General features: G+C 40.0%; 7 protein-coding genes across 7 annotated transcripts; 4 read left to right on the top strand and 3 right to left on the bottom strand.

Annotated features, from left to right (window-relative positions):
- Positions 1 to 340: 340 nt before the first annotated feature.
- GAP1 (amino acid permease GAP1) lies at positions 341 to 2,134 on the bottom strand (the record flags this gene model as incomplete). Its single annotated transcript, XM_448914.1, has 1 exon — positions 341 to 2,134. One exon carries the CDS (start codon positions 2,132 to 2,134, stop codon positions 341 to 343), a length of 1,794 nt encoding a protein of 597 aa, XP_448914.1.
- Positions 2,135 to 3,797: 1,663 nt separating this feature from the next.
- Positions 3,798 to 4,919, top strand: KAE1 (tRNA N6-adenosine threonylcarbamoyltransferase; the record flags this gene model as incomplete). The annotated part of the gene is made up of 1 exon (XM_448913.1): positions 3,798 to 4,919. One exon carries the CDS (start codon positions 3,798 to 3,800, stop codon positions 4,917 to 4,919), a length of 1,122 nt encoding a protein of 373 aa, XP_448913.1.
- A 297-nt stretch (positions 4,920 to 5,216) lies between these two features.
- Positions 5,217 to 6,140, top strand: SPC34 (Spc34p; the record flags this gene model as incomplete). The annotated part of the gene is made up of 1 exon (XM_448912.1): positions 5,217 to 6,140. The coding sequence occupies one exon, from the start codon at positions 5,217 to 5,219 to the stop codon at positions 6,138 to 6,140; it is 924 nt and encodes a 307-aa protein (XP_448912.1).
- Positions 6,141 to 6,386: 246 nt separating this feature from the next.
- CAF4 (Caf4p) lies at positions 6,387 to 8,126 on the top strand (the record flags this gene model as incomplete). The annotated part of the gene is made up of 1 exon (XM_448911.1): positions 6,387 to 8,126. One exon carries the CDS (start codon positions 6,387 to 6,389, stop codon positions 8,124 to 8,126), a length of 1,740 nt encoding a protein of 579 aa, XP_448911.1.
- Positions 8,127 to 8,272: 146 nt separating this feature from the next.
- Positions 8,273 to 8,884, bottom strand: DID2 (Did2p; the record flags this gene model as incomplete). The annotated part of the gene is made up of 1 exon (XM_448910.1): positions 8,273 to 8,884. The coding sequence occupies one exon, from the start codon at positions 8,882 to 8,884 to the stop codon at positions 8,273 to 8,275; it is 612 nt and encodes a 203-aa protein (XP_448910.1).
- A 470-nt stretch (positions 8,885 to 9,354) lies between these two features.
- On the bottom strand, positions 9,355 to 9,915 carry DAL80 (Dal80p; the record flags this gene model as incomplete). The annotated part of the gene is made up of 1 exon (XM_448909.1): positions 9,355 to 9,915. One exon carries the CDS (start codon positions 9,913 to 9,915, stop codon positions 9,355 to 9,357), a length of 561 nt encoding a protein of 186 aa, XP_448909.1.
- A 1,048-nt stretch (positions 9,916 to 10,963) lies between these two features.
- SPO14 (phospholipase D) lies at positions 10,964 to 15,796 on the top strand (the record flags this gene model as incomplete). Its single annotated transcript, XM_448908.1, has 1 exon — positions 10,964 to 15,796. The coding sequence occupies one exon, from the start codon at positions 10,964 to 10,966 to the stop codon at positions 15,794 to 15,796; it is 4,833 nt and encodes a 1,610-aa protein (XP_448908.1).
- Positions 15,797 to 16,117: the final 321 nt, after the last annotated feature.

Here is a 16,117-nt window from a genome sequence, read left to right as displayed (position 1 = left end):
CACATCGCATGCATCCTCCACACACATATGAAATTGCAAATGCGATGCTCATCGGAAATGTGATGTCATGGGCCTCATCGCCCTCATCGCTCTAATCGTCGGGATTTATGCTGCTATTTCCCTGCTATAGCCGTGTTAGCCATTACTTATATAACCTTTTTTTACTTAATCAGGTAAAAATGCAGAAGTGGTATAAGAATCCAAGTATAAGATTATGTTATTAACGTAAAGATCACTATAACGATGTGTGTAAAACGTAAAAAAGGCTAAGAAAAATGTATGAAATATAGTACAGAAAGTAATGTTTTTGCGTAAAGTTTGGAAACCGGTCTTTTGGCTCTTAGCACCAGAAGCTGTACCAACGGTACCACCATGGCCTTGTAGACATCATCTGTTTTTCTTCCGCAATCTCTTGGCGTAGGACATCCAGGTCCATCTCTCTGCGGCCAGTGTCGATGTCCAGCTTCGACAATGGGATCAACAACTTCCAGTTTCTAGCGTACAGTTTGTGACCGAAGTAGAACGCCAGGACAACTGGGAATGACAAGTACGACTGGAAGAACACCTCGGCGCTCGGCTTGCCTCCAGGTGGGAACAGTGCGACGTAGAACTGTGCCATGAACATTAGGACAATCATGAACAAGCCCCACATGGAACCGTAGATACCAGCTGGTGCTTTGAATGGAAGTTCATCCGTGGACCTGCCTTGAGCAGTCAATGCTGCACGGAAACGGATGTGACAGAAACAGATACCACCCCATGTGAACAAAGAGGATAGACCAGACAACGCTAACAACCAAGCAAACACTTCACCTTCTTTCTTACTTTGAGCGACAAATGCGACTAGACCAAATGCGGATGTGAAAGCAATACCGAATAGAGGTCTACCTGATCTGTCAATGTAACCGAAAATCTTTGGAAGGAAGTTTTGTTGGGCCAAAGCACATAGCGTTCTGGAACAACCGTAGACAGCTGAGTTTCCGACAGATAAGACGGCAATTAGAATAACAACATTAACAACACTTGGCAAACCTCTAATACCATGAGAGGTGATAGCAATGACGAAAGGTGATGCAGCAGCGTCAACAGAGGAAGCACCAATCAGTCTTTCATCAGTGTATGGAACCAAAAGACCAACCATTAGCAATGACAGCATGTAAAATAGAGTAATTCTCCAGAAAACTTGCTTTGCGGCCTTTGGAACAGACTTTCTTGGCTCAGCAGATTCAGCAGCGGCAATACCAATCAATTCACTACCAGCAAATGAGAATGCAGCAGTGACGAAAACGGAACAAACACCTTGGAATCTCGCACCTGCAGTGTCACCTACAAAAGCACCGGGGTCGTGGAAGTACTTACCACCGATGTAGCCACCTTCTGGGCCACCACCACAGTTTAGCACAATACCCATGATGATGAAACCAATGACTGTTAAAACTTTAATGATTGAAAATACAAACTCGGCTTCACCGTAACCTTTCACACCGAACAAGTTGATAATGACAATGACCACCCAGAATAATGCAACAAAACCATCTCTGTATTTAGGATCCGTACCCCAATAGTTGACTGTAATGGAAGCAGCAACGATTTCCAACGGTAGAACACATAGCCATTGCAACATATAGTTGAAGTTGTTGGCAAAACCAAACGATTCGTCAATGAATCTCGTGGCATAGGTAGTGAAACCACCTGAGATTGGGAAGACCACAGATAGTTCACCCATGGCCATAACCATACAGTAAATCATGGTACCCGTTAGACCCCAACCAATTAGAATACCAGCTGGGCCAGCTGTTCTTAGCGCGGTACCGGAACCGACAAACAGACCAGTACCAATGGCACCACCGATGGCGATCATCTGCAAGTGTCTGTTCTTTAAATGATGCTTCAGTGGTGCATGCGCGGTTCTGTGAGCAATCTTTTCGATATCGCTCATGTCGTCAGTGACAACGGCTTCATCCAAGGGTTTGAAAGAATCTTTAAACTTCCTCCAACGTGAACCACTTGGCTGTGGGCCTTGTGAAGAGGAAGACTCTTCGAAGTTACTTATCTCCAGGGGTTCTTCCCTTAGGAACTCCGAGTCGATTTGCAACTCGTTCTTCGGCAAGTCAGTCTTTTCCAAGGAACTCATTTCTTTTAAGATCGTACTCTTATTATTTTTATTGTATTAATTATGTTAAAAAAAGAGGGCTATTATAATTCCCCTTCTTTTTCAAAACTTGGTTGTTAGTTTTTATTGATGTCTGGTTATTCAATACAGTAACAATTTATCAAGAATAACTGAGTCTCCAACAGGAAACAACATGTCCTTTATATATGTTTTTTTTTTTTGCCTATTCCTTCCATTTGTCTAGTTCTTATTTGGCACTGTTGGTATTGAACTCTAATTTTGATATGATATCATTGTTCTGTAACTGGTCTCACAACTCATTTCTTCTTTTCCCAGTTCATTGTCAAAGAACCATCCTACACATCATGGTATCTTGGCACAGATAAGATTGCGGGTGAATAACTCCGGCTAGATTAGTGGTTTAATGGTATACAAGAGTACTTATCCACTATCTTCTGCAAGATTGTAATGTAAGTCACTGATAATCACTGCTCTTGCCAGCTCGGGTCTTCTATATCTTGTATACCCACAGTAACTGTGAATCACATCCTCGCATCTGTGATTATCGTTGCAGGAAGGGGTCCCTCGCTCATATTTTGTCTTATTGTATATGCGCGACGCTATATATTTTTATAAAGGGACCACAGACGAGCACGTACAGTTATATCAGTAATGCACCGAACTTGTTCTTTGCCGGTGTTGCCTAAAAATATCGAGAATTGGGTTCTTGTGCTACGCGCTTTCTCGGACACAACTCTTACAACATCTCAGCACAAAGACCATTCCTTCGCAGATCCTTCCCTCGACTCCACTTCTAATCTCCACCCAATTAAAGCCACCTTCCCTTCCCCTCTATCTGTAACAGTCTTGTCTACTCATCTTCTATTGCAAAAGATGATCGATTTGCTGAGATTACTCCGCAGCAACATAAGAAGATGACAACTTGCCCTTCTTCTGTAGAAAGTAGTCATATCTCATTCCTCTCCCTCATATCTTATCACTGCAAGATATGACTATCTGTTCCTCACTGCCCTATAAACCATATAACAAACAGCACTAACAACCACACGTACAGGTAGTGTCAGCAGAAACTTTCTCCAACAGAAATACAAAATACATACCTCGCTGTTCTCCCCTCCCCATGTTATCTCCACACTTCAACAACATAACACATAGAAACCACTGTATCGCATCTTATCTGACGCTCACCATCTGCCCTTTTGCACCAAGCCTCCCCTTATCCCCGACAACCTTGAAAGATCATCAATGCGATCGCGTGCTAATCTTTAATCACCTCTATCAGTAACTGATTACGGCTTATCTTCTTTTGAAACAGCCCTACCCGCCTTATCGGCCAATCTAATCAGCATTTTCGTAATCAGTTATTTGGAAGCTATGTTCTCGAAGATGTCTCGTCACTTATGATTGTTGTATTGATTACTGGCAATTTCGTTCGAATAATTTGATCTAGGTTACCCGCATGGATTTTTTCACTCTCCCCCACCCATTGCTGAGGTTTCTTCTCGTCAGTGATGGCTTCACATATAGTGATAGCATGGTAGTGGTTTTGCGATGCCCACATACCAGGTAGTCATCCTTTTTTGAAGTAATTTAAAGGACAAATCAAGTATTGACCCTCTTGTGAAATACCAGGCATACATACTTTACATCCTTGAAACGAACTATGGTCGATTTGAACGGTATTTCTCCCAAGAACAAAGGCTATTATGTTGCATTGGGTCTCGAGGGCTCTGCTAACAAGCTAGGTGTTGGTGTCATCAAGCAGTTCGTCGATGGCTCTCCCACTGAAATAGTGTCTAACATCAGAGACACATACATCACGCCGCCAGGAGAAGGGTTCTTGCCCCGTGACACCGCTAGACACCACAAGAACTGGTGCGTGCGGTTAGTGAAGAGGGCGCTGGCAGAGGCAGGTGTCACTCCCGGACAACTGGATGCTATATGCTTCACTAAAGGCCCAGGTATGGGTGCACCGCTGCACTCCGTGGTTATCGTGGCCAGGACCGTGTCCTTGCTGTGGGATGTGCCATTGGTGCCAGTAAACCATTGTATCGGGCACATAGAGATGGGTAGAGAGATCACAGGCGCCCAGAACCCGGTGGTGTTATACGTGAGTGGTGGTAATACTCAGGTTATTGCGTACAGTAATCAGAAATACAGAATATTTGGTGAAACCTTGGATATCGCCATAGGAAACTGTTTGGATAGGTTTGCCCGTACCTTGAAGATACCGAATGACCCATCCCCAGGTTACAACATAGAACAAATGGCTCTCAAGTGTAAGAATAAAGAAAGATTGGTGGAACTTCCGTACACTGTGAAAGGTATGGATTTGTCACTAAGTGGTATACTGGCATACATTGATTCTTTAGCCAAGGATCTGTTTAGGAAAAACTATAGCAACAAACTCCTGTTTGACAAGAAAACCCATGAACAGCTAGTCACGGTTGAGGACCTTTGCTACGCGCTGCAGGAAACGTTGTTCTCGATGCTAGTCGAAATTACAGAACGTGCAATGGCCCACGTCAATTCTGCACATGTATTGATAGTAGGTGGTGTTGGTTGTAACTTGAGATTACAAGAGATGATGGAGCAGATGTGCATGGATAGAGCCAACGGTCATGTATACGCAACGGACGAGAGATTCTGTATAGACAATGGTGTCATGATTGCTCAGGCAGGTTTGTTGCAGTATAGAATGGGAGACTACGTTAAGGACTTCAAAGAAACTGTTGTAACACAAAAGTTCAGAACTGATGAAGTCTTGGTATCTTGGAGGGACTAGATAACTCATAAATATATATAGATTTGACTATTTATAAGTAAAACATCATCTACTATGCCTCATTTTGGCCATGGTTGAATCATTATTTTTATTGTGTCGTTTCAAGTGACCATAAGTGGTATAATTGATAAACAATAATACGCCTGGAGGTAAAGCTAAGATATTTAACATTGAAGAGCTAGAAGACAAATACTTATTTGAATCAGGATAAATAAAACAACGTCCATAAATATAATTTTTCACTGCTATAATCTCGAGGACTGATAATAGGTATTTGATATATTAGTGGAAAAAACGATGGGAGAATCAATGAACAGTTGTTTAGAAGAGATCAATGGATGTCTGGACTCAATTACATCTCTTTACTTTAAACCACCAGGTATATTCCACAATGCCATGATTAGAATATCAAAAGATGGTAAAGAAACTCATACATTGAATGACAAGATTAAAAATCTCATAAAGGGTTGTGATCCAAAGGAAGAAACCACATTATTCCAACTTGATCCTGTCACGAAATCACTTCGAAGAAAGGATGGTAGGCAGGCACTATTTGATTATTTGGACAAGAGAGATTTGAATATGAAGAGGAATAGACGACTGGGCCATAAAGATGAGAAGCCGGTGATTCATGTCCCCAACGAGTTTTACATCAGAGAGCATGACGAAGAATTATTACGCGATTCACAAAGAACTAAGCGATTCAAAGCTGCAGGGCATGGTAATGATATAGACAGTAATAACACAAATAATACAACGACTGCCCTTATAACAGAATTATTTAATGATGATGTAGGGTTAATGGCTACGATGAGGAAGAAATTTAAGGAAAATGATGAAATTAAAAATCTTTTGATGGCACTACAAAAAGGCAGTGTTATACTAGATGAGAAGGAAGGTATATCTACAAACAACCGGAGAAGGACTTTATTTGTAGAGGACTTTTCAACTGAATCTATTTTGAAGCTACTTGATGCGGTCTTAGAAATGTTTCCAACAGAAGAATATAAGAAAGCTGCTGAACAGTATCATGATGTGTTTCAAGAGCTTAACGAAGAATCAGAAAAACTATTGGCTGAAATACAACTACAAAAAGATGAGATTGAGGGCCGTCTAAAGATTGAATCATCAAAGGATAGCACTACTGGTGTACAAAAGTTAATCGAAAAGGAAAGACAAAAGATAGCTGAGCTGGAGTCTCAGCTACGTATTTCTAATTAGTAAATCTAGATAATATGTCTTGATCTCGATGTCATAAGTATATGAGTCTGTAACAATAAACGTATCCATACTGGCTGAATATTTGAAAATAAAACAATATCATCATTCAATAGAAATCATAAAAATTAACGGTTAAGGTAGATTGTGTCAAAAATAAAAACAAGCAATAGTGACAATGTTAATAATGTAATCATAAAGAATGCATGGATATAGAATAGCGGTTGTCAGAAATCAGTTGGATATGAAATGGTAAATATTGTCGAGAAACAAAACAGATTGAGCCTCATTAGTTTATCTCTCGTGAGTATACGTTACAAAAGTTGGGACTTTCTCTATAGAATACTACATGGTTCTATATTCGATTATATAATAGGGCCAAGAAAGGAGCTGCTATTATATTTTAAGTGCGTCTATGATAGCACATTTTTCAATGGCAAGAACTATTTCAGCAATCTTTTTACGGATACAGCTACATCGTTTAGATTATTGACATTTCTAAATGAGCATGATCTAAAGAGTATACCACCATTACCTCTTGACAAATGTCAAGGATTAGACTCGTATTCGACTCTTTACGATGGTTACATAGTACAATCGTCTCATGAAAGTCAAGGTTTGTATGATGGATCAGGTAAAGATGGAAATGATTACACGATGAAAATGCAGATTATGAAGAACGTATTAGAAATGCAGATTAATGAGATGGATGATGAGATAAAAAGAATTAAGCTGCGAAGGAACGTGGTTGCAAAGAAATTAGATGTAATAATAAGTAGAATTGTCGACCATAAAGAGAATAAAAGCAAAACTGATGGTTCTACGGAAGATGAAGTGCATATAGGCAACACATCATCTGTCCTGAAACAAACGAACCATGAGCATACTATCATAACTAGTGAAAACAATACTGATGATAAGGTATCTCTGCTTACTTTAGAACCTGATAACGCACAAATTGGTAATAAGCTTCAGAGATATTTTGAAGCAATGAAACTCAAAAAGAAATCAAGTGGCTTTGATATCGAGGACTTTGAGAATATCATCGGTACAAAAGGCCAATTAGGTAAAACATTAAAGTGCCATGATGATTACATCAATTCTCTTGCTATTAATGCACAACTAGGTGTTCTCTCAAGCACTGCAAATTTGGATAACGAGATTAAGCTTTGGGACATATCAACAACTCAATGTTTAGGAGTATTATCCGGTCATCGAGCTACAGTCAATACAACTAGATTCATTGATGATACTAGATTGTTGGCTAGTGCAGGAAAGGATGCTTCGGTAAAAGTTTGGGATGTAGATAACATTGTAGACAAAGATGGTAATGCAAATGACAATTTATGTCTAGCAACATTCGATGGGCACAAAGATTCTGTAACAGCATTGGCAACTACAGGCAACGCTATAGTTAGTGGATCAAACGACAAGACTTTAAGACATTGGGATCTGGGCTCTGGTAAATGTATTCAATCTATCGATTTGACAATAGCACTAAAAATGGTTCCTCAATCTGTATCAAAACTAGACATAACACCTTCCTTTAACACGCCTTTGATAGGTGGTGCTGATTGTATTGATAATGCCTTAGTGACCGGAACTAAGGATGGGATTGTTTACTTATGGGACTTGAGAATTGGCAGAGTAGTTGGAAGCTTAGAGGGCCATAGAGGTCCTATAACATCCCTAAAATATATGGGGAGTGAATTAATAACTGGCTCTATGGATAAATCAACTAGAATATGGGATCTACGTATGGGATCCGTTGCAGAGTTGCTTTCATTTGAAAAGGAAGTAGTGTCTGTGGAAGAATCCCAAACTCAGTTAATAAATGCTCTAGAAGGCGAACCTGTAAAAATTTATGACAGGGGTGAGAGACAGTACAATAGTTTACCGGACTCTTTTAACACCACTACATTGGTTGTATATGAAAGCTTACTTGCTCTAGGAAATGATCATGGTGATATAACATGGTGGTCATTGTAAAGGTATATTATGTATAGAAAATAAGATGTTTAATTGTATGCATTATGAAATAGTGTACATTATTCAGATATATGAAACTAAACTTATCTTAAGGATATTGAGCCTTAATTTACAGGGTGTATTTTTGAAGCCATAAAAGATATCGTTTACCCCCTTAGTGCTCTTAATCTTTCGGCCAGTTTGTCCTCCTTTTCATCATCAACAGTCTCTTTTTGCTTAATATCAGGTATATTTTCCAGCCTTGCACTTTGTTTCAACTCCATGCCGTTCTCATCAGCAACCTTACCCATGAGCTCATCCACTTTATCGTTGTCTACCAACACAGCGTCTGATGCAACACCCATATCTTCATATACATTGACGCTTGTATCGAGATCCTCGAACTGCTGTTCGAATTTTTCCATGATCATGGTTATTTGTTGCAAGTTCATGTTTTGAAGCGCTTTATCCATACCTTTACATACCTGTGCCATAGAACTCGAGACTTGTCTCATGGTAACGGCAGTTTGTACTCTAGATGCAACTGAATCAACTCTTGAGGCTAGTTTCAGGAGCTGTAACCTTTCGTTTTTCTTCCGTATGGCATTGGATGCATATATTCTAGCTATCTCTTCATTCTCATTCAGTGCCTTCTTCAATTTGTTGGTTTCTTGCTTCTCTTCCTTGGAAGCCTTCGCAGCCTGCTTCTGCAGCTGCTTTGAGGTAAACTTCAATTGAAATAACGTATTCTCCAATCCAGCGGCTGGGTTTCTTGACATGATTCGAAATCCCTATTTATTACTATGTTAGTCAGTCTGACACCAATCCTATCTTTACTCACTTATTTGACCCTTCAAAAACGCCTCAATAGTTATAACAATGACTGATGTCCATAGTTAAAACCTGTTGATGATTGTTGAAGCCTTGTTAGGGAGTTCATGACCCTGATGAGTCGAACTCTAGCTTCCGAGGATTAGCTCCAGACGCAAGGGCTTGTCAGTTGGAATGGGGCAAGAAGTCATCTGCAATATAATAAAAGTCACGTGCTGGGATTATTTTATACATTCTCCTAAGGTATATGGATTAGTCCTTGATATCTAAACTTTAAATGTGTTTATACTGATATGGTTTTGGAATATGTAGTTTTTGTGTATGAATTCTATAATATTTAAATGTATTAGTGATAATAGTCTTTTTTTTGTCCGATATAAAATACCAGGAAGCGGTTCTGTGTACTTCGTATATCCAATCAATGGTATACCAATTCGTACAGCTTGGACTCCAGGATCTGACATCTTTGTTCGAGTCTAGTGATATGGTTCTTGTATAGTCGAGTAATTGATTCCAGCTCGTTAACTCTGGTCTTTAGCTTAATCACGAACTCTTCGTCCTGCAGGTTGTTGTGATGTGGTCGTTGTCTCGGTGATGGGTTTCTGATCGGGGCGCCCTTCGATATCCAGGGTATATCCGACACCGGTATCGTTGTCGTTGTGCTGCAATTGATGTCGCTAGACAGCGAGATCAGCTGTCCGTGCGGAAGCAAGGGCTCCGGCCTGATCTTCATCACGCTTATCGCTTTCTTCTTCCGGTTGCGATGGCGTATCTGGTCTGTCTTCAGGCTGATGGGTCGCGCTCTGCCGTGCATCTTCTGAAACAGCCCACACGCATTGCACAGCATCGACCCATCTTTGTCCCGCCTCCACAAAGGCGTATGCGAAGTTAGACAATTCTTACACTGCGGTATCGGCGTGGGTGTGGAGCGACACGACACCTCGGTGTCCGTATCCTCAAGTTTATCACTGATTATCATCTAAAGAGTTTATGTGTATCACTAATGTGACTCTAGGTAACTTTTTTCATTCTCATGATGCAATTTCAAACGCAGATTAGCCTATATCTTTTATATATCTTTTATATATCTTTTCTGATTGCAAATGGCTCCCACAGATATGGTATATCCAAGATAAACGTAAGATAAACTCAAGATAAATCAAGAGCCACCGACTTATGTGTCAACAAGAAAGCATTCCGTAGCGATAAAACACATCGTGTGTATCTCTCTCTTTCTCACTCACAATGGTATCTTACTTCATATGAGCTTTCGTTGGTTGCTTCTCTTGTCACTTATTAACAGACCCTTATCTCGATCACTGATAACGCCAGGTCCTTATCTTATCTATTGTGTTTTGCAGCTATGCAACACAGTACTAAAGGGTCCGCATTGACTCTCATCGCATTCACAGAATACACAGAATTCACAGAATTCACAGAACTTTAAGAGAATACATCGCACACAGAGGTACTTCGCAGACTCTAGAGCCCCCGAGTTCACTCTAATCACTTCCCTCATCGGGTAAGTACAACGTAAAATGGCAGTTACCCGGATGTACTGCTTTTCCCCCCCTGCCGTGTTGTGGGAATCAAAACCATAACTTCACAGGTCACATGATCCAGTGTCTTTTTAAATGTTACCCGGAAACTTTGCAGATGGAAACGAGGATCTATTCGTAGCTCCGGGTAACACTATGCACTGCTACTCTTTTGCCCCTTTTTGTATAGTAAGTGGTATATGTGATGTGTGGGTTTTTGGTCCTGTTTAAGCCTGTTTTAAGCCTGTGAGCCTAGAAACGGATCTGGATTCTCGGCTCCGGGGCCGTCTGGGTGTTATTGTGTGCGTTCATTGTTTATCCGGATGTTGGTGTTATTGCACCCTTTGCACGGTGGGTCATCGCTAATTATATTAATATTAGGATCCCTATCTCTTCGAAAGGGAGCTTTTTTCTTAGCCGCCCAGTGTCAATCGAGAGATTCAATTTCATAATAATCGAGATTATATCTGGGCTAAAGTATTCACGAGAATGCAGGAAGTAGTGCCCGGTGTAATCGATAGAAGGCATACGGATATGGGTGTGATGCACACCCCTGCTGGTCCTGGAACTAGAACTGGTGAAGATGGACTATACGATGTGCGAAGTGTGGGCTCGTCCGTGGTCTCTGATCCCGAGGCCAGAGCCAAGAATCTGGCATTTCAAGGGATTCCCAATTCTATAAAGCGGATGCACCAGGGCAGAGACGTCACGCCGGCGTCCATGGATCACAGCGAGCCAGCGCATCAGCACGGGCATAGGCCCACGCCAATGGCCGGTTTCGACACGGACAAGACTGGTGCCAGCAGAGACAGGCAGTTTAACGGCTGGAGACAGGAGTTCAACAGCACATTCAAGCGGATATCGGTGATCTCGAAGTTGAAAGTGCGGAGCTTCAATGGGTTCAGGACACCGCCGGCGTTCTCGAGGCGGCAGTCTGCTGTACAACAGGGCAATAACGATGACGCAGATGACGAAAGCAACAAAATCACCCAGAGTCTGGCTTCGGATCTGTTGGATAGTCTGCTGGCAGGTTGTCCGGCAGCCTTATTTGCGTCCTCCCAGTTCCTCAGAGACGAGCACGGGAAGAGGCGGGCGTCATTGCTTCTCGCTATGTTGAATGTCCGTGTGCTTCCTGTCAACGATAGCAGTATCAATGCCTTTAAGAACGGTATGACTACAAGCACCATGGCTTCTTTGAGCTCTAGTTCTAACAGCTCTTTTGCAGAGAACTTCTACGAGAAGAACGACCTCACTGTGTTCAAGATAGAGCTTGAATACGGTGTGGGTGAGAACAGACTAAAATGGACAATTTATAAGAGCTACAAGGAACTTCTTCAACTTCATCACAAACTAAAACTGCTAGCGTTCCAACAAAACACAATAAACAAGATATATATAGATCAGAACCGTTACCATAAGTTCAGAATTCCAAACTTCCCACATTTAAAGTATAACGAGAAGAACCAAATAAAGCATGATATCAAGCATTCCTATAAGCACGGTAAAAAACGGGAGTTGGCTGATAGAGATCTGTCGCTGTCACCTGCTAGTTCTTTATTTGATGATAACAGATCCATACTCGATTCCCTTAGGTCCTCAATGAGCTTTGACGTCAACAAGGTGAAAATGAAACACTTGAAAGAGTTAATGGAAGAAGGCGATGATGAGTCTCAGGAGCATCATAAAAGAATTGAAAGATACTTATACTTGCTGAATATAGCACTATGTTTGAGACCGCAGTCAAATAGATTATTTCAATTTTATGAATGCTCGCCTATTGGTAATTTGCTGGGCTATGAGAACGGTTATGCTGGAAAGCAAGGTTTTTTAGTTATCAGGTCGACAGCAAAGTCTCAAGGTTGGAGAGTTTCCCATTTCAATCCACACGACTTTAAGGAAATGATAGAAAGACACACTGCAAAATGGTTTTTAGTAAGACATTCATATATCACATATGTTTCTGATTTGGGTTCTACTACTCCTTTAGATGTCTTTCTGGTAGACTCTAAATTTAAATTGATGATAGCAGGAAACAAAAATAATATAATTGATGATGTTGAAGATGAAATTAAGTATAGGCCTGGGTCCCGTAAAGAGAAGAGAACGTTAAAGGATGATATTAGCTCAAAGTTAATGCTTATTACGCTTGAAAATAGTGAAAGAAAACTGAAGATGATATGTAAATCAGAGTCAGGCTTTAAACAGTGGGTTCATTCTATCTCTCACATGGCAAAATCTACAGTTTGGTCGCAACCACATAGATTTGACAGTTTTGCACCCGTTAGAAAGAATGCCTACTGTAAGTTTTTGATAGACGGAAGAGATTATTTTTGGGCCTTGAGTGACGCTTTGAGAATGGCTGAAGATGTGATCTATATACATGATTGGTGGCTGTCACCTGAACTTTACTTACGGAGACCGATAAAGGGAAATCAAGAGTATCGTATTGATAGATTATTGAAGGAGAGAGCTGAATATGGGGTGAAGATTTTTATTGTAGTTTATAGAAATGTCGGGACAACAGTCGGTACAGACAGTTCATGGACCAAGCATTCCATGTTAAACCTGCACCCAAATATTCACTTGATCAGATCACCAAATCAATGGCTTCAGAATACATATTTCTGGGCTCATCATGAAAAATTTGTTGTAATTGATAATGCGGTAGCGTTTATGGGAGGAATTGATTTGTGCTTCGGTAGGTATGATACACCAGAACATGTTTTGAGAGATGATGATCCCGAACTTATCAATCAAATATTTCCAGGTAAAGACTATTCTAATGCTCGTGTGCGTGATTTCTATGATTTAGAGAAGCCATTCGAAAACATGTATGACCGGAAAGATGTCCCTAGAATGCCTTGGCATGATGTTCATATGCTGACTTGTGGTGAGCCTGCTAGAGATTTAGCAAGGCATTTTGTTCAAAGATGGAATTATTTATTAAGAGAGAAACGGCCAAGTAGAGCAACGCCCTTGTTAACTCCTGCTGGTGATTTTTCCAAAGGAGAACTTGAAGGGCTGCCATTGTTCCAGTACCTTAAGGATAGGTCCACTTGTGAAGTTCAAGTTTTGAGAAGTGCCGGAAGCTGGTCTTTAGGACTGAAACAAACTGAGCACTCCATTCAAAATGCTTATTTAAAATTGATTGAGACAAGTGAACACTTCATCTACATTGAGAACCAGTTCTTTATAACATCATCTTCTTGGGATGGTGTTGTGATTGAAAATAAGATCGGTGATGCTATAGTTGATAGAATTATAAGGGCTAACACAGAAGGTAAGCCTTGGAAAGCAATGATTGTGATTCCATTAATGCCAGGTTTTGACTCTCCAATAGATGAACCAGAGGCCTCTAGTTTGAGATTAATAATGCAATGCCAGTATCAATCCATTTCGAGAGGCCAAACCTCAATTTTTTCAAGATTGAGGAAACTGAACATTGAACCGTTTGATTACATTCAATTCTTCTCATTACGTAAATGGTCTACTAATGGAGAGAATGACAAACTAGTCACCGAACAATTATATGTCCATGCTAAGCTTTTAATAACCGATGATAGAAATGTTATAATTGGTAGTGCAAATATCAATGAAAGGTCTCAACTAGGTAGCAGAGATAGTGAGGTTGCAATGGTAGTTAGAGATACAGATTTGGTGAAAACAAAAATGAATGATAAGGAATACTATGCTGGCAGATTTGCATGGGAGTTGAGACAGAGGTTGATGCGTGAACACCTTGGCTGTGATGTTGATCTAGTTGAAATTGTTGAGAGAAAGTTTAACAGATTGGAACATTTAGCGCAAAAAAACTTCGATACCTTACATACCTTAAATGAGGGGAAAAAATATAAAAGGAGTGAAAAGTTAAGCTCTGCCATGATTGAATTAGCATATAGAGAAATATTTGAGGCTGATTGTAGCCCTCTGTGGTTTGACAAGTACAAAACTAGTGAAGAGAAGATTGTTACTAACTATGGTTTGATGAGCCAAATTAATGAAGAGGAGGATGCTGCTTTTGATTCTGAACTTTATCAATCGTTTGAATTCAGTGATATTGGTAAAGAAAGTTTAGGACTAAATTCAGCCACCACAAAATTCTCGAAGCTAAACAAGTATCATTCATTTAATCACAGAGCGGGTGAGGACAATAAAGGTATCAGAGATCGTAAGGCTATTAGCACAGATCCAAGAATTGTAAATAATTCTGAACATAAGGCTGATGTTGAAGGGTATGGAGCTGATAAATGGCGTACAAAAGATTTTATTGATCACAAGCTCTCTGTGACTGAGCAATTACATGAGTGGTCGAAGAGGGCTATTGAGACTAAGATTATTGATAATAAGAAAAAAGTTAAGAGGATGCAACAATTACCAGATAGACAAACTGTGGAAATTTATCTATCCGATCCTAAGATTGATTGTGCTTCAAAATTTGATATGTTGAAGCGTATCTATTATCTGCAGCACGTTTCTTATAAAGAAAGCAAAAGTGAGAAGGAAAGAGAAAATTTTATAAAGAAAAACTCTAGGCCATCATCTAAAGATAGTAAAGCCACAAACAACAGCACAAGCTTTGAAGATGAAGAACTAGACGACGAGTCCTTAGATATTTTGTTGTATCAAATATTACCAGACTTTGGTAATTCTGAGAAGTGTGAATCTTTCAAAAACGTTCTGGATTACAAATTCATAGACCCTTATTCATTCGAAGACCCACTATCATCTCAATTTTATGATGAACTATGGCTGGCAGTTGCCTTGAGGAACACTCTACTTTTCAGATTAGTTTTTCATTGTCAGCCAGATAATGCTGTGCAAACATGGCGAGATTACAAAGAATTTGCGAAGCTGTATATTGATTTTGATAACAAGCAAGGCAAATATGTATCTGATCAGGCTGGACTTGAAGGTGCAGAAGAAGAGATGGTTGATAGAGAAGAAACTATTCCTCCAGAATTAGCATTACAGCGAACCATGAGTGTGACCGTCAAGAAGGGTGAAAAGCTCGGAGATATAGACTTTCCTGAGTCCATCAACGATTTAGCAGAGAATGCAGAAGAGAAATTCGGTAGAAAATTAATGGAGAAGCAAACTTTGAACAGTAAGGGCAATAGAATGACATTAAAGATGAAGATGTATGCTAGCTCAGTTAATGGCTCGAACCAAAGGATATTCGATAAGGTGACAGCTAGAAGAATCCTCGAGAGAATACGTGGTCATTTAGTTTTATTTCCAACTGAGTGGCTATGTAGGGAAGTTGAGTCCAAGAATTGGTTCTATCATGCGGACAGGTTACCTCCTATTGATATCTATGACTGAAATAAATCTGTTGGTAGCAAGTATAATTTCATGTGATTATCAGAGAAGTCCAGTATTATTTACTTTTCAAATATCATTATTTAGCATTATAGACTCCTGCATTTCCGTATTGAACATTGCATAAATTAAGTATCATGAGTGCGTTTTTTGGTTTGTTTTTATACTATGTATACAATATGAATGAATTGATGCAAAAGTAATTAAAAACTATGCAATTATTAGAATTATAGCACATTGGACCTGAAGTTTTTAAGTGAATTTTCAGATTTACCAAAACTCTTTGCCTAATCGTAATTAGACGCATTATTTGCCAATTGGTGG

This window comes from Nakaseomyces glabratus, chromosome L, assembly GCF_010111755.1.
Source record: "Nakaseomyces glabratus chromosome L, complete sequence".
NCBI classification, from domain to species: Eukaryota; Fungi; Ascomycota; class Saccharomycetes; order Saccharomycetales; family Saccharomycetaceae; genus Nakaseomyces; species Nakaseomyces glabratus.
This window is presented reverse-complemented; position numbering and strand designations above follow the sequence as displayed.